This window comes from Loxodonta africana, chromosome 9, assembly GCF_030014295.1.
Source record: "Loxodonta africana isolate mLoxAfr1 chromosome 9, mLoxAfr1.hap2, whole genome shotgun sequence".
Classification (NCBI taxonomy): Eukaryota; Metazoa; Chordata; class Mammalia; order Proboscidea; family Elephantidae; genus Loxodonta; species Loxodonta africana.
In genome coordinates this window covers 62200835-62219032 of record NC_087350.1, presented here as the reverse complement: position 1 = coordinate 62219032, position 18198 = coordinate 62200835, and the positions used below count along the sequence as shown (strand labels likewise).

Sequence of the window (18198 nt, the reverse complement as noted above, 5' to 3'; positions counted from 1 at the left end):
CCAGTCAGTTGAAGGCCCTGTGAGAAAAAACTGAGGTTTCCCAGAGAAGAAGAGGTTATCCCTCACTAGTGCGGCATCAAATCCTGCCTGAGTTCCTAGCTTGTTGGCCTATCCTCTGAATTTTGGACTCAGAAGGCAACATCAGCTTCTGCCTGAGTTTCCAGTCTGTGGTCTTGCTCTATGGATTTCGGACTTGCTAGCTTCCACAATCATGTGAGTCAATTTCTTAAAATAATCTTTTTACATCTATCTGTATCAGTACTTGTATCCTATCTGAATCTCTAATCTGTGTTTGTATTTCTGGGTATATGTGTATATCTCCTATTCTATTTCTTTGGTGAACCCTGACTGACACACATTCCAACATGGAGTGGCATGGAAGTCTCATAATCCTTTCTCTACTGTAACTGTTACCTGTAGTGAGGGTCTCTCTGGCTGGGTTGCTTGACATGTCACCCCTGCGGGAAATGAGGGACACCTCGTACTCAGTGTCTGGCTTTAGCTTCCCGATGGAGTACTGGTTCTCATCAGGCATGAGGTCGATGGTGGTGCGGTCACCCCGCACGTCTTTGATCCCATAGGAGAGCTCGATGCCATCAATCTCAGCCAGGGGCTTGAACCAGGTGATCAGAGCAGTGGTGTCTGTGACGTCTTTCACCTCGACTTGGCTGGGGGCATCCAAGCCTGTGACAGGCAGAGGGCAGAATGGTTTCAGAGATGAGGGCCAGTGTCAGTGGCTGACCAGAGAGGGCGTTGTTGCCACTCAGAACTGTGGGTGTACATTTCGGCATTGTTTACTGGCCATTTGACCTTAGTTTACCTTTCTGAACCTCGGTTTCCAGTTGGATAAGCTATGAGTAGGGATTATGACAGCTACCTCTTAGGAGTTTTTGTTTTTTTCAAATATTCAAGGAGATAATGCTTGCAAAGTATCTAGCATGACGCCTGGCATATGGCAGTTGCATGATAAATGGTCATTGCTTTGTTGATATGATTATTCCTGTTTTCATAAGTTGAAGAAACACACTTAGAGGTTATTTCATTTGAAAAATTTGATTTAGTATCTCTAGTTTTTAATTAGACAAAACTTCCTGGGTTACTGATTTCTTCTCCAGTGTACCCCCAGAATCATGGTGTAGAAGGCTGAGACAATGACTGTCTCCACATGTATGGAAAGTTATTTTTGGTTAAGAGAATTTAGAGAAGAAAGTCATCTCTGTCACAAGCCTTTCCTATCTTTGTATCCTCATCTTGGTCTTTCCTCCTGCCCTATCCACCCTCGTATCACGTGCTCCGAATGGATGCTGCTCGGAATTCCGGAAGCACGTGGAGCTATTTCTCACCTCCTGGTCCTTGCACATGTTGTTCCTGTTTTTTCTCCCTGAGATTACCCTACCCCAAAGGTCTCCTATTCATCCTTCGAAACCTCATTATGTCAACTCCTAAAAGAAGCCTTCTTTGACCCTGCTGCAATCAAATAAATACATTCTCCCTCCTTGTGGTTGCTATTGCCCTTAAAGAGAATTCTAACACTGTTCTTATCTCACTGTTCTTTAAAAGATTTGCCTACAGTTTTATCAATTTAGATGGAATCATTCATTCATTCACTCTTTTATAGTATGGGTCCTAGGCTTCTCTTAAGCCCCATCATAGTTAGGCACATACGAGACATTCAGTCCATGTTTATTTCTTGCCTTTTACAAAAATTAGTTCAGTTTGTGCTTTCAGCATTGGTTAAATAAACAATACCAGATGAAAAGAACTTTGTTTTACACAGGCAACATGAAGGAGGAATAATCCATTGCTGACTGTGAGAAAGCTACAGAGTCTATCTTTTGACCCCCTAAAACGCACAGTGAAAATGATGCTTTAAATCAACAATGAAGCCACCTGTCCTATGTTCTTATAGCTGCTAGCAAGCACCCAAAACACAGTGCCTTCCTTAGCACCTCTTTCGTTACAGAAGCTGGGAGTCAGCCAAAGACACCGACCTACCCCTGAATTTTGGACCCTTGAACAGAGGGGACTAACACTCTGTGCTTATCATGTGCCAACCATGACACTTTGTCATATGCTAAGACGTATCTTAGCCCTCAAGACAATCTCATGAGGAGGATCCTATAAACTCGTATCCCAGATGTTGCATCTGAGCTCCAAGGAAAGGGCTTGCTCAAGCTGATGGTGAGGGGAGAAGCTGGAATTCAGACTCAGGGCTGTCTGAATCCAAAGCCCGTGCTCTTTCCCCTTAACATAATGATGTCTCTTGAAAATATTCACATATCAAACGTGGTTATAGTACCACCGCTATATAAACACCAGTGGGAAGAAGCAGAAATTATTTTGCTACCAAAAGTTTACGTTCCTTTAAAAGTGGAAGAAGTTTAGAGATAGCAACAAAATAAACAGGTAAACATCTGCCCCTCAGTGCTGATATTTATGTGATTCTGCAACTTCAAATGTTGGGATGGTCATCCTGCAATAAGAAGAAAATAAAACAGCCACTCCCCAAATCTAGATTAAGTAGAGGAAGATGAAAGAAATCTTTTTTTGTATTTTCAGGGTAGCTTCTCCCTGCAAATAAGCATTGGTAGGTCTTTTCTATGCCTTTCTGGTGATCTAATTTTTCCTGTTGGTACCTGCCTCTACCTACCACAGAGCGATGTTGTCAGGATGATGGAAAACACCTGCTTGTTAAGGAGACAGTCCTATGAATTGGCTCTGAGCTAGGCAAAATGTGCACATATTTAAATGCAAGATGTTCTTTTTTGTCATTAGCCAACAGATTTAACTTTTCAAACAACCCCCTGCCTAGAAGAGTTAAATCCCTAAACTGTAGGTGGATGTGTTGTTTTGAAGAAGATAAAAACAGGTTTCACGAAATGGGCAATGCAAAATGATTTTCTTTCTTTTTTTAAAATTTGCTTCCTGGTAGAATAACTCCAAATTCAGATCCTCCCCACCCCAATCTAGCAATGCTAAATCCTTTCTACCCCCAAGGATCACTGACATCATTAGTACTGAAAAAAACTTTATTTAGTTTCCTGTTGAAAACATGGGATAAACATGCTGCATAAATCAGAGCCTCGTGGATGCTAGCGGTGATGGGGTTCAAGTTTTAAAAAGTTATGGCTCTGTTACTATCAGCCATGTGATGTTAGCTAAACTGATTTAACTTCTCTAAGCCTCGGTTGCTATTCTTGAAAAATAATGACATTAGTATTTTCCCTGCCTCTTTCACAGGACTGTTGCTAAGATTAAATTAGGCAATGTGGTAGATTGTTTGCAGTGGCCTCAGTTATTTCCCTTCCTGTCTCTATATCCCTTTGAAACGTGACTTTGAGCTCATCTTATCAAGAGATGTATCCGTTTCCCCACCCTTAGATATGAAATGGCCTTAGGGCTTACTTCGATCAGTATAATGGGACAAGTGATATGGTGCCAGCTCTGAGCCTAAGTCTTAAGAGGCCTTGCACACTTCCTCTTGTTCTTTTAGGGCGTCTGCTTAGCTGCCACGTGAACAGGCGCAAACCAGCCTACTAGAGCATGAGAGATCATGTCGAGGTGAAAGGCCAGTCTAGGCCAACCAGTCCTATCCACACAGATGCATAAGTGAGCCCAATCAAGACCAGAAAAATTCCTCATTGAGCCCAGCCCCAAATTGCCAACCTGCAGAATTGTTGTTTTAAGCCACTAAGCTTTGAGCTTATTTGTTTCTTAGCAAAAGCTAATTGATACAGATGGGATATAAGAAGGTACTTTATCAACCAGAAGGTGCTGTGAGGTTTTATAAGCTTTATCATTGTATCAACGGCATTAAAGTGATACTTACGGGTGGTTGTCACCCTTTTCAGACCAGGACCTCGGGTGTTGTTTTTCACGATGTGCAGTGATATCTCATACTCTTGCCCAGGAGCTAGGCCAGTTTGCTGATATGTGGTCTCTGGCCTCCTCAGGCTTTTTGTGATCTCTCCCTCATCTTCTTTATTCTGAAAGATAGAGACAACTTGGTAAGACCCAAAGGAATTGCTGACCTCTTTTCATATGTGAATCATTCATTCCCCAATCATTCATTCCCCATTTATTCTTTCATCCATTCACTGAGCACTTAGAAAGCACCAGGTCAGTACACTAGATGCTGAGGATACAAAGATGATTAAGAAGACATTTCTCAGGTTCTTTTCTTCCTCTGGTAAATCTCTCTACTCACCAATTTGACACCCAAGTCAAATGACAGGATGTGAAAGTCAGAGAAATTCTGAAGCCAGAACCCCTCCTTTGATAGACTAAGGGAGCAGCATCAGAGAAGTCAGGCAATTCTCCCATAGTCACACAGCTGTGACAGATCCTAGGCTTGAACTCAGGAACTCAGTTCCCTGTCTCACATGTACATTTAGGCCCAGAGAGAAGGGATGCCCAACCTGAGAAATGCCAAGAGGCATTTTGAAACAGCAACCAGTTATTCTCTTCTTTGCCTCTGAGATGAGATGCCATACTGTGAGGAGCATTGGAACTGAGAGATGACTTAATTTCTATTTGCCTAGGCTCTCTTAGCCCTAAGAACTACATTTATTGACTTATTAAAATCAGGGGAAAACCAACATCACTTCAAATATATATGCATACACACAGATTGCTCATTTTAAAGCCTTGCCCCCCAACTAAAGTAGGAGAAACAGAGTTGATGTGAAAGTCTGCAGAGCCCTTCGGCCATCTTTGAGATCCTTGTGGTCAAATACACCTGGGTCTTCGGGCTCCTTACCATATTCCGGAAGATGATCTCCCAGGTTTCAAAAGCAATGTCCAGAGGATCCCACTCTACTTCCACAGATGTCTCCTTGATGGACTTGAATTTTAAGCCTTCAGGTGTAGGCAAGTCTGTCAGGAACAAAACAAACAGGAGGTGAGGACAAGGCAGCTGTGATGGGGCAAGACAGCCATGACTTCAGGAAACCCCAAGGGTGGATGTCTCCCTTGGTTGGGGCTGGTCACCAGCTGGTCTGTTTAAGGGTTCTTCCATGAAACTGTCTATTGCAAGGAGATAGGAAAATCAATAGTAGGACCAACCACACGATTATCAACCTGAACCAACTTGTAGCCATTGAGTTGATTCCAGCTCATGGTGACCCCATGCGTACAGAGTAGAACTCTGTGGTCCATAGGATTTTCAAGGCTGTGACCTTTTGGAAGCAGATCACCTTTCTTCCAAGGTGCCTCTGGGTGGGCTTGAACCACCAACTTTTTAGTTAGTAGTCGAGCACTTAATCATTTGTGCCACCCAGGGACTCCAACCATATGATTAAATATTGGCAATTTCATACTGTTTAACCTAATAATAGTCCGGGCTTTGGAATCAGACAGACTTGGGCAAGAATCTGTACTCTACCATTGCTACCTTTGTGACCTCAGACAAATACAAAATGCTCTGAGCCTTGGCTTCCTCTCCCATGAGAAGGGAGTATATATGCCTGCCCCAGGAAATGTTTTGAGGACTACATAAAATAATCCACATAAAGCGCAGGGCGTGGTTCCTGGCATCTAGCAAGAGTTCAATCAATGGCAGTCACTGCTACTATTACTAAGCAAGAGAAGACCAGTTTCCAGCCATAATTTGTTTTTCAGGTGTGGAAGTAATTATGCAAGAGTTGGACTCTTAAAGGAATAACTTGAACTCTAAATAGCAGCAGAGTAGAACTGCCCCATAGAGTTTCCAAGGAGAGCCTTGGAATCGAACTGCCAACCTTTTAGTTAGCAGCTGTAGCACTTAAGCACTGTGCCACCAGGGTTTCCAGTGTTTTGACTTTTGTTTATTTGTTTTAATGAATGGACAGGGAGCTACAGAGAAGGTAAGGGGGTAGGGTAGTTAAGAGCATCAACTCTGCATCCAGGTTGCTAGAGTTCAAATCCCATCTCCACCACTTTCTAGCTTATGTATTGGGACAAGACTTAACCCTTCTTAATTTTATTTGTAAAGAGGGGCTAACAACAGCACCTAACTCCGAGGACTATTATAAGGATTAAATGAGTTAGCATATGCAGACTACTTAAAACAAAGCCTACTGCATAGTAAACACTTGCTAAAAATGAGACTAAAGAGGCACACCAGCCCAGGGGCAAAGACTAGAAGGCAGGAGGGGACAGGAAAGCCGGTAATAGGGAACCCAAGGTCGAGAAGGGAGAGTGTTGACATGTCATGGGTTTGTTAACCAATGTCATAAAACAATAGGTATACTAACTGTTTAATGAGAAACTAGTTTGTTCTGTAAACCTTTATCTAAAAAAAAAAAAACAAACAAAAAACCTGTTAAGTGTTTACTGTGCCCTGGTGGTTAAGAGCTTGGCTGCTAACCAAAAAAAAAAAAGGTTGGCAATTTGAATCCATCAGCCACTCCTTGGAAACCTATGGGGAAGTTCTACTCTATCCTATAGGGTTTCTATGAGTCAGAATTAAATGAATGGCACACAACAACACAACAACTGGATTCCAGGTTCTTCTTAATTGGTGTGATTATAAAAAGGCAGCTATAGGTCTGTGGGAAAAAGACAAGGGAGTAACTCATGGGGGACATTGTATGCTGGAGTTGCTGAGGGTGGTGGAAGCCGGCCCAGAGGAGTTCTGCTCACTCACAAGTGGCCACCCTGGCGCTGACGGGAATACTTCTCTTGTTTTCCAGGATGGCGAACACACGGATGAGGTATTCCACACCAGGCTCCAACTCCCGGATGGTGGCGGATGTCTTATTTCCGGGGACTCGGAACTGCATTTCTAGGCCACCTGCGTGGGTAGGCGTGTACATGATGAGATACTCTGTGACTCGCATCTCATTGTCCCAGGCCAGGTTCACTGTCTCTTCTGTTACTTCTGTCACGACGAGGTCTTTGGGAGGGGACACTGGCAAGAATAAGATAGGACATATAGGGTCAGTAATATATAATGCAGATTCTTTCTATGTTTGTTTCTCTTGACTTCTGTCTTTCACTGCCAGTAACAGAGGCCTGAGGGTCTCCCCCTGAAATCCAATTTTCATTTTCTAAACTGTAAAACTCATCAAGGACTCCCTGCTGTGACCCAATTTAAAAACCTTCAGTGGGTGCCCATTGCTTTCAGGTTAAAGTTCAAGGTCAGGGGTCTGGCATTCAGTGGGTCTCAATTCAGATTAAGGTCATTGGCATGGGAAAGTGTGGCCTGGCTTTGGTCCCCTGCTTTGGACTTCGAGGCATATGTTCTTAGCACAGGAAGGCTATTTTGGACTCATCTGGTCCAAAGCTTTCATTTTTCTAGATGGAAGACCAGCAAGGAGAGGCATTTGCCAAGGTTGCTTATCTCATCAAGTTTGGAATTCACTTCTTCCCTCTGCCAACCTGGTATTGTATCCAACCAGAGTAGACCACCTTAAACACAGGGTCACTTATTTATCCCTAGATACCAATAGCTTTAATCAAGGTAGAAATTCTCAGTCACAACAATCACATATGTGGGTGGATGAGAGACATATAAAGAAGACTCTCAATGTATGTGATCATTATCATTCTTTATGTTTTCATTCAACCACTGTTTCCAAAGCACTTACTATAAACCACGCCCTGTGCTAACTGCTTGGGATAGTGCTCCTTTGAGGAGCTCACAGTCCTTGGGATAAAAGAAATAACGATAAGATGATTAAAAGGCAAGTCAGCCTAGTGGGTGATCAGCATTTATCCTTTAGCTAAGTGGGCATTTAAAACAGTTTGTCTTATGTAATCTCACTCTCCCATTCAATTTAGCTAAATTTTTATTTCTATCTGTAATAGAAGGTTTTGTCTACTATCTGTTCAGTCTCTGGAGAGTAGGAAAGAAGGTTGATGTTAAGTAATAGGAAGGTTATCATTTCATCAACCTCATCTTTGGCACTGGATATTGAATTCAGTGTAGGCAAATCAGGCTGGCTCAAACCCCAGCTCTGTGACATGTTAGCCGTGTGTCCTGGAGACAATTATATAACCTCTCTAAACCTGAGAATGTTCATTTGTAATAGGTGGATGACCAGAGCCCCCTCAAAGAGTCAGTGTGTGTGTGCATATGTGTGTGTATGTGTGTGCAGTATAACACATCGCTGTCCATACAGGTGCACACTAGCCCAAGCCATTTTCATGCTAGCTTGAGTGCTGGTACTCACCCTCAGAACAGTCTTCCCCGGCATGGCCTTCATTGCAGATGCAGCGGCCTGAGACACACTCTCCCCAGTTGCTGCAGTCATTGGGGCAGGAGCGCTGCCCACAGTCCAGGCCTGTGAAGCCCTCGTGGCAGATGCACTGGCCATCCACGCAGCGGCCCCGACCATTGCAGTCATCGGGGCACCTTTGCTCCTTGCAGTCTCTGCCCATGAAACCTTCGTGGCACACGCACTGCCCATTCACACAGCGGCCCTGCTGGTGGCAGTCATTCAGACAGGAGAGTTCTGCACAGTCAGGGCCGGTGAAGCCGTCCTCGCACACACACTGCCCGTCCACACAGTGGCCCCGGTTGCTACAGTCCTTGGGGCATCGCAGGTCCCGGCAGTCCTCACCCGTGTAACCGTCGTCACAGACACACATGCCATTCACACAGTGCCCACGCTGGTGACAGTCACTGGGGCAGCTCATTTCACCGCAGTCGTAGCCCTGGAAGCCTTGCTCGCACTCACACTTGCCCTGGACACAGCGACCCCGGCTGTTGCAGTCGTTGGGGCAGCGCCTCTGGCTGCAGTCCTCCCCGGTGTAGCCCTCGTCACACACGCATTGCCCGTTGACGCAGCGGCCGTGATGGCTACAGTCGTTGGGGCACTTGAGCTCTCCACACTCGGGTCCCGTGAAGCCATCGTCACACTCACACTGCCCGGCGACGCAGCGGCCGTGGTTGTGACAGTCTGCAGGACACCGCTTCTCACTGCAGTCCGCCCCTGCGAAGCCCTCGTCACACACGCACTGGCCCTCCTCGCACCGGCCCTGGCCACGGCAGGCATTCGGGCAGGTGAGCTGGCCGCAGTCTTCCCCGGTGAAGCCTTCTTCGCAGGAGCAGGTGCCGTTGAGGCAGCGGCCCCGGTCGAAGCAGTCCCTAGGGCAGGTGAGCTCGCTGCAGTCCTGGCCCGTGAAGCCCTCATCGCACACACACTCGTTCTCCACGCACCGCCCACGGTTGTAGCAGTTGTTGAGGCAGAGGGGCTCGTTGCAGTCGTCGCCGGCAAAGCCGTCCTTGCACACACACCGTCCGTCCACACACCTGCCGTGCTCCTTGCTGCAGGGCACAGGGCAGACCTCCTGGCTGCAGTCAGCCCCCGCATAGCCTTCGAAACAGACACAGACGCCGTTTACACACTTGCCCTGGTCGTTGCAGTCGCTGGGACAGGCCAGCTGGCTGCAGTCCTCTCCGGTGAAGCCCTCAGGGCAGACGCACTGCCCCTCAATGCACTGGCCTCGCAGGTGACAGTTGCCTGGGCATTCGGGCTCAGAGCAGTTGGGGCCTTTCCAGCCAGGTTCACACACGCAGCCACATCCTTCGGTGCTGAAGTTCCCACGGCCACTGCAGAAGGGCCTGGTATCCAGGCGGCCTGCCAACCAAGAGAACAGATGTGCTCAGCTGAGCTTAAGTGGCTGGATTTCTCTGTATCTACCAGTGAAACCCAGATTCAAATTCGGCCAGAGGATGGATGCATTCCCCGACCCCATCTGGCCTGAGTACCAGTTGCTCAGTGTATGAAGTCAGGTGAGACTCACATTCAGTTACCGCCATCACCACCAGTTAATATTGAGTGGATTTCCACTCATGGCGACCCCACGTGTGTCAGAATAGAACTGTGCTCAGTAGGGTTTTCAGTGGCTGAAGTACATTGCCAGGCCTTTCTTCCAAGGTACCTCTGAGTGCATTTGAACCACCAACCTTTCAGATTACACCAGATAGGAATTCTTCTTCACCTGGAACTTCAGGGGGTCCATGTACTCCCTGACCATGTAGAACTGTGTGCAATGATTGTGTGTGTGTGTTTTCACTCCCAGGGAGAAGATCCATAGTTTTAATCAGATTTTCAAGGAGTTTCCTGAGTGCAAATGAGTACAAATCACCATTACCACCTTACAGAACGTACTATGTTGTGCTTGTGTTGCTACTTCCATACCTAGCCAAGGCCTGGCACAAGGAGATGCCCAAGAAATAGTTGTTGAACTGAACTAAATTCTGACTCTTTGACTTACTAGCTGAACAGCAGATGGGAAGGGATTTAGAACTGGAGGGAGCTCAGCTTCCTCACTGGAAAAGTGGGACCAACAGGCCCACCTCACTGGGCTGCATGACGGTGAAATGAGGACATTAAGAGCCTACTGTTTTGCTTTACTCTGCTTTCTCTTCCTAAGGTTTTTTTTTTTTTTTTTTGCAGGGGGTGGGGAGGGAGTAAGGGTTAACTCAAGTTGGTATGTGGGTTTCCGCGAGCAAAACTTCCTAATTTTCCATAACGGAAAAGAGGCAGCTAAGCAGTGGCTCTCTAATTCCGACAAGGCACGTTTCAATCTGGCTCTTCCCCCAGAAAACACATGTGCCTTTATCTTTTCTTCCTGTTTTATCCCGAAGGCTGCAGTGGAGGGTGGATTGATGGCTGCATGGTCAGGGCTGCATGACCCTGTTCCCCGCGCCTAAATCTTTATCCTGTCAGCTCTCAGCAGCCACTGGTCTAATCTCTGTGGAACCAACAACAGGAAACAAAGCTCACCTCCAGTTTCTCTGCTCCTGGATACAGCTGTGATTAACACGATTCATTTCCTTCTTGACAGCAGGAAGGAAGGACATTCAAGGGAAATGTCAGCTTGGAAAGTTAGATTCTAGATCTGCTGTCCAGTGTGGCAGCCACTAACCACACACAGATATTAAGCACCTGAACTGTGACTAGTCCAAACTGAGATGTGCTGTAAGTGTGAAGTACACATTGGATTTCAAAGACTTAATATAAAAGGAAAAAAAATGTAAGATATCCCATTAATAAGTTTTATATTGAATCCATGCTGAAAAGCTCACGTTTTGGTTATGTTGGGTTAAATAACACACAGTTGATTAAAATTATTTTATCTTCCTTTTTTCCCTTTTTAAAATATGACTACTGAAAAATTTGAGATGACAAACGTGGCTTGTAGTATATTTCTATTGGACAGCACTGCTCTAAACGATAATTTCAACCCATTATTTTTGCTTTAAGTGAAAGTTTACAATTCAAGTCAGTTTCTCACACAAAAACTTATACACAGATCCTTATGTGACTCTAGTTGCTCTCCCTACAATGTGACAGTACCCTCCTGTTTTTCACCCTGTATTTCCCGTGTCCACTCAAACAGCTCCTGTCCCCCTCTGCCTTCTCATCTCGCCTCCAGACAGGACCTGCACATTTAGTCCCATGTGTCTACTTGAGCTAAGCACACTCCTCACCAGTATCATTGTATGTCTCATAGTCCAGTCTAATCTTTGTCTGAAGAGTTGGCTTCGGGTAATTCAACCAGTTCTTTAGCAGTATTCCCACTGTGTAACTCCCCTCTGTATTTGGTCAGGGAGTTGACAGAAGTGGAATATCAATGATTTTATGCAAAAAAAAATTTTTGTTTTTTGCTTTGGAAACTTATGTCATGTTCTGTGGTACTCTTCACTTATGGCGATTAGATCTACTCTTAAAAAATTTGTCAAAATACTTTCTGGTGATTTCTTCTGAGTGGCAGAAATAGAGATTGTCATGTCTGATTAGAATTGTTGAAACTACTTGTAGTTCTATCAGCATTAGGGAATGGACATGGTGGCATAATTCCAAAGTGGCAGTATTCCTTAAAATAGGATGCACAGGGAGCAGGGTATCACTGGGGAGAATGTGGGCTCTGGAGACACGGAGACAAATACCTTATCTCTTATCATTCTTTGTGTTATCTTGTGTTAGTTGGTTAACTTCTTTGAGTCTTAATTCTTAGATTTGCAAAACTTTATCTCAGAGGGTTGCTGGGAGGATTAAATGAGATAACAAATTACAATGCCTGGTACATACCAGTAACCAGTTGCCATTGAATCGATTCTGACTCATGACAACTCTGTGTGTGTCAGAGTAAAACTGTGCTTCACAGGGTTTTCAGTTGCTGATTTTTTGCAAGTAGATTTTCAGGCCTTTCTTACAAGGCACCTCTGGGTGGATGCCAACCTCCAACCTTTTGGTTAGCAGTTGAGTGCAGGACTCCATCTGGTACATAAAGGAGGCTCAGTTTATGGTTGTGATCGTGATCACCATTAAATTGGAATATTTTTTTCAAACCCCAGAGACTTAGTGCCACCATGAGCAGTGTTACACATCTGTAATAATACCGGGGTGTAGAACAATATGGTTTAAGTACCAACTCAACAACCCACTGCGGGACTTTGAGGGGTCCCATCATCCTTCTGGGTCTCAGTTTCCCTATTTGTACAATGAAGTGATTGGCCTATATCAGGATGTGCCCAAGTGTACTTTTTGGGTCAGGAATTTCATGGTATGTTATTAGGTTTTGGGGTAGAGAAGGAATAGATTTCATGGTTAAGTAAGTTTTAGAAACTTGTAACTAAAGTATATGTATTTTTTAAAGCAGGACTTCTCAGAGGCCTGAAAATTACTCTGAGAGTCATTTGTCACTATGACTGTTCAAGAGCAGGATAGAGATGGCTACATTCCCCACATTTACTTCACCATGAAATCTATGGTGAACACTCCGTGAGACAACTTTTCTGGGAAGCCACTTTGGAAATAACTGGTGGCTCCCGTTAAGCCCACCATTTCTCCCATCTGTATGGGGGGGGGGTGGGGAAAAGAAGACTGCACTGATCCCCAGCTCATACCTTCGGCAGACTGAGGACAGCAGCTTGCTCCCGTGGTACACTGCTCCCGCAAGGAAGAGACCAGGCTCTCCAGCTCCTCTAGCCTGCTCAGGAGCTCCTTGATATCAGGGGCGGCAGCACAGCCACAGGCTCGGCGAGGGATATTGATGCGGTGTGTGAAGACGATCTGGTTTTCCCCGTCTACCGTCTGCTCCTGGAAGCTTTCGCTGGGCTCTGACTGTGGGGCCAGATCTTTCTCCACACCGGCTGATTCTAAATCCACTGAACACTGAGACCCCATGGGCAGCTTGATATTGTAGACATGGTTAAACACCACTGGTTGGTTCTCCTCTGGCAGGGTGAGGTTCACCCCACTTTGTCGTTTGTGCCGGATGACTTTCTTAAGGACCCCACCTTTGGTGGGGAGAGCAAGCAAAGCTATGAAGATCCCCACCAACAGCCTAGTTGTGGCCCCCATGGTGAGGAGTGTTGGCTGGATGCTGCTGGAGCCTTAGGGTTTTTCACTTTCAGGCTCAAATTGGAAGCTTGGAAGCACAGGGTAGAATTCAAATCAGTTGTTCCTTATCTTCTCGAAGAAATTATTGTCTACAAGTAAACAAAGGAAAACATGCTTATTAGTATACACTACTAAATCAATGTATTATATCTGCAGTGCCAAGTGAATTTTGATTTTACACCTCTGGTGTTTGAAGCTCTCCTGATACTCCTTCCAGTATTCACTGTAGTGTTGATATAAAATGGCCTGAAAAGGAATTTTGCAATCTTGGAGGAATGATTTCACTCATTCTTCAACTTCAGGAAATTTAAGTAGACAGCAAATTACAGGAGAAAGAGCAAAATTTTGGAATACAACAGATTTGGGTTTTAATCTTAGCTCTAGCTCTGGGCCCTGAAGTAAGTTATATAAGTTTGCTTTGCCTTATTTATCTTTTTGTACAGTGAAGCTCATAATGACTAATAAACCAAACCAAAATAAACCCATTGCCATCAAGTCGATTCTAACTCATAGCGACCCAATAGGACAGAGTAGAACTGGCCTGTAGGGTTTCCAAGGAGTGCCTGATGGATTTGAACTGCTGACCTTTTGGTTAGCAGCCATAGCTCTTAACCACTATGCCACCAGGGTTTCCTAATGGCTACTAGTAGGGTCAAAATATTGATGTAAGTGAATCATTCATATATTCATTCATGCCTTAAATATTTACTAGCTTAGCACTCTGAGTGATTCAATATGGTCAGATGAAAAACATAGTCCCAGTCAATGTTCAGAAACTCCTGCCTCTTAGTATTGACCCTCTAAACTAGCTCAATGCCGTTTTCTGGCTCACCTATGTCTTGGGAGGCGGTGGCTAAAGTAAAGGAATACAGAAGGCAAATAGAGTTCTAATCCCAGATGAGCTTCTCACTAGTTATGCACCTGTTGGCATATGACTCTACCTCTGTGAACCTCAGCTTCCTTTATCCTTGATTTATCTCTAAACCTTAAAAAGTCAAGTTTTTAGAAAAGTCTGACAAAGTATCCCTGAGCCCGTGTTGTCCAAACTGTGCTTCAGGGCAAGTGGATGGCTCAGAAAAGAAGTACATACGCCTCTCATGTTTTGTCCAATCAACAAGTCCTTATAGAATTCTTACTCAGTTTTCCACAATAATCAAAATTCTGTGCATAACAGAAATAAGTAAGAGACCAAGTGTCTAGTCTCAGAGGATTTACGATAGAGTTAAGAAAAAAATGGAATCATCCATTCAAACTTGAGGAAGAAAGCAAGAAGGAATGCAAAGAATCCATTTTGTGATACAGGATGTAACAGTGTATGGAGTTTGAAAAACAAAAGGGATTGTCAAAAGGGTGGTAGGGCATGGATTATTGCAAGGGACAGAATTTAAGCTGAACCTTAAAGAGTGCAGAGGATTAGATGGAAATAGAGTACGGAGGAGGATATGCTACCATGAGGCATTTCTCACTTTGCCAAGTTGTCTTATTCATCTATCCTATGGCCGCTCATCTGTACGGACAATCGGGTATCAGAGGAAAGCGGGGCTGTTAAAGGCAGCTAAAAAACCATAGAATAAAGGTGGGAAGAGATGGCTAACTTTGGATAGTATAATATTGACTAATCCTCAGACACATGCAAGAATCATCTAAACGTGGCATGAGGTCAAATTCATGGCCTTCTTTAATTAGTAAATATATCTGAATGTTGTTCAAGGAGATAACTGAAGAGCTTTTTGATTATTAACCAGGCATTTCACAAATGGACATTTCCTTATGTTCATGTTATCCTTGCAGTTACCTAGCAAGTGTCAACCAGCACTGCTATTTGGATTGCTTATCCTGTAAGAGGTTTTCTAACTTTTTTCCCAGAACGATTATCCCAAGAATAGAACGCATCAATATTATCCCAACTGATCACCTTCATGATGACAGAAAATCTTTGCAAAACCTGGAGAGAGACTGTGGTAGGGAAAATTGAACCGAGAAGCATTTCCGTAGGACTGCACGGGGTGGGGTGGGTGGGGAAGGGCTGTAGACCTAGAAAGCACCAGCTGTGCATTTCATCAAGAATGTCCTATATACATCTCCACGCCCACTATCACCCAAAATATATGCATATTTTATGTCTTACCAACTATCCATGTAACTTAAAACTTAGAACATCTACTCAGAACATCTATTCCTTGGTTAGGCAAAAAAAAAACAAAAAACAAAAAAACTCTTCTGAGCATGCTTTCTCATTCAAATTAATTTCCTAAAGAAGAATTTGTGGGTTTATGAGTGTGGGTATATCCAGTGAATGAAGGTTATTATGAAGAGCAGAGCTTGGCTCATTCTCTTCTCTCAAACAGGTTGGCCATCTTATTTGTTTACTGGGCAAATATTTATTGATTGCATGCTCTATGGAAGGGCTGCTTTAACTCTCTCTGCCTTCCGCAAAGTCCTTTCTTCTGTCCCCTTCTCACCAATTCTTAGCTCTTCGTTTTGAGGAAGGGCCATGAGCCAAGCCTGAAATGCTTTTGGACTTGTATCCAACACTTTTGTGTGTGTTGCTAAATGACTTAAATTTCCATCAAAAAAGGCTATTAGAGTTGCTGGTTGAGACTAAAGCAATGAGTCTAGAGTAATAATGACCAGACTAGATGCAGGGGTGAGGATTTTTATCTGTGTTTGTAAGAGATGTGCACTAGCAAACAAAACGTTACATTGTTTGAAGGAAGGAAATGTGATTCTTGAGTGCCATGTACTTCACGCTGGCCTATGGTGGTCTGGGTAGTGCAAAAGGTTTGCAGTCAACTGCTAACCTAAAGGTCGGTGGTTCAAATCCATCCGGAAGTGCTGTGGAAGAAAATCCTGGTGATATGCTTCCATAAAGATTATAGCCAAGAGCACGTCTACTGCCCTGAGCCAGCACCGACCGACTCATCGGCAACGATGACCAATATGTCTCTGGTGTAGTAGAAAGCGCCTAGGCTTTGGAATTAGACCAAACTGGCTTCAAGTGCCACTTGCTAACTGTTTGATGTTGGCAAGCTACATATCAGCTCTAAACCATTATAAAACACTTCTAGAATGGGGTAACGCTTAGAGAGCTATACATAAAGCACCTAGCATGATGTCAGGCCCATAGTAGGCACACGTTAAAAAACAAAGCAGTTGATATTTTGTTGCACTCCTGTATTAGCATAAGAACACAACCTTCCGAAGGAGAGGCCAAGCCATTTGACTCCTTTCATGGCTTAAGCCTAAACTTGACCTCCCAGTTGGATCCGGTTCTAAACACAGCAACAAAGAGAATCTAGATCAAGGGGAGCTGCATAAATCACTGATGGGTGGGAAGGTACGTTGTATGAAGATAAATTTGTTAGAACTGGGCATGTTTATACCAGACAGGAAAAAGATAGGGAGCAAATAACGACCTTAAAGAATGTAAAATAGCCTCATGCAGAGGACTGGATGGTTTATGTTTCCTTTGAGGAGAGAACTAGGGAAAATTGCTTTAGATTGCAGTTTGAGAGATTTAGGTTAGACATGAAGAATCATGTCCTGACAGTAGAGCTTTTAAAATTTCAGAATGAGCAACTTTTTCTTCAGAAACTCTTAAAAAAACACAAGCTGGTTCTTTATAGGAAGTGATCAGGCATTGAAAGGTCTGGAAAGTATCTTGTGGGAGGAAGGATTGGAGAACTGTGTTTGTTTCTCTTGTAATTGAGAAAACCAAGGTTGAGGAGGACAGCATTACAGCGTGTAAGTCCTGGGGAAGCAGGGCTGCCTGTTCCACGCGGTTCCAACGAAGGAGCAGGAGCGCCATGGCGTGTATGGTGGGGCGGGGGGCGGGGAGGTGAGAAGGTGGATGGGGAGGGAAGTGTTGATTACCAGAAGCTAAATTTCAATAAACAGGAGAAACAGTTTTCTTGTTGGAATTATCATACAATAGAATGGGCTTCTTCGAGAACGTAGCAAGCTCCAAGACACTGGAATGTAAACAGAAAAGTGTTAAAAAAAAAAAAAAAAAGCACAGGTTTTATAGACGAACTGTATCTGGTTTGAATCACTGTTTGACCATTCCTCTTCTTTGTATAGAAACTTTGGTGGCATAGTGGTTAAGAGCTATGGCTGCTAATCAAAAGGTTGGCAGTTCAAATCCCCTGGGCAAGATATTGCCTACTACCTTAAGCCAGAGTCACATCACTGGTAAAATATGATAAAAGTGTCTTTGTAGGGTGGTTGTAAATAGTGCATGAGCTACTATGTGTGAAGGAATGGCACACTCCTTGGCAAATATCAACAGCTCAATAAATGGGAAACTTTTGTAGTTGCAGATGAAATTTTCAAATATGGACACACTCATCTCAGGACAGGAATGTCGGGATCTACATGTATGCACAGGAAGCAAAAGGTCAGGATGTAAACAATTTGTTCCTGGGAAGAATGTGTCAGGTTGTAAACAATTTGTTCCTAGGAAGAGTGTGTATCACCCAACTGGATGACACCATTCACCTAGGAGGTAAAAATCACCCTACCTCGCCAGCCAAATGGCTGACCTTTTTATTTCCAAGGACTCCAAAGCTGGAGTCTAATCAATTATTAGCCCACTACCTTTACTTTGTTCTCTATGAATAAAAACCTCTAACTCGATAGACAGAGGAATGCTTTGTATTTTTACTTAGCACTGCGCAGCTTGAGCTGTATTATTCAATAAAATTCTTTTTCTTTCACTCCTAACAGAGCACAAGATTTTCTTCTTTGACATAGTGAGATATGTAAATTTCAGTTCGTATTTTTTTCAGGATTTTCTTTTCTCCCAACCCTTGTCCTCTACCTTGGCACATGCAGGTCTGTTTTTAAGCAAAGATAAGAGTTG

At 44.0% G+C, this 18198-nt stretch overlaps 1 protein-coding gene across 2 annotated transcripts in view; it reads right to left on the bottom strand.

Annotated features, from left to right (window-relative positions):
- The window catches only part of TNC (tenascin C), a 99219-nt gene that overhangs the window by 56310 nt on the left and 24711 nt on the right, over positions 1–18198 (bottom strand). For both annotated transcript variants that reach the window (XM_064291558.1, XM_010587700.3), the window contains exons 2-7: positions 12842–13426; positions 8154–9563; positions 6626–6889; positions 4760–4875; positions 3830–3986; positions 415–684 (exon numbers count right to left, since the gene is read on the bottom strand). In XM_064291558.1, coding sequence (XP_064147628.1) covers positions 415–684; positions 3830–3986; positions 4760–4875; positions 6626–6889; positions 8154–9563; positions 12842–13298 — 2674 coding nt within the window. In that variant the 5' untranslated portion in view covers positions 13299–13426. The remainder of the gene's footprint in view (positions 1–414; positions 685–3829; positions 3987–4759; positions 4876–6625; positions 6890–8153; positions 9564–12841; positions 13427–18198) is intronic.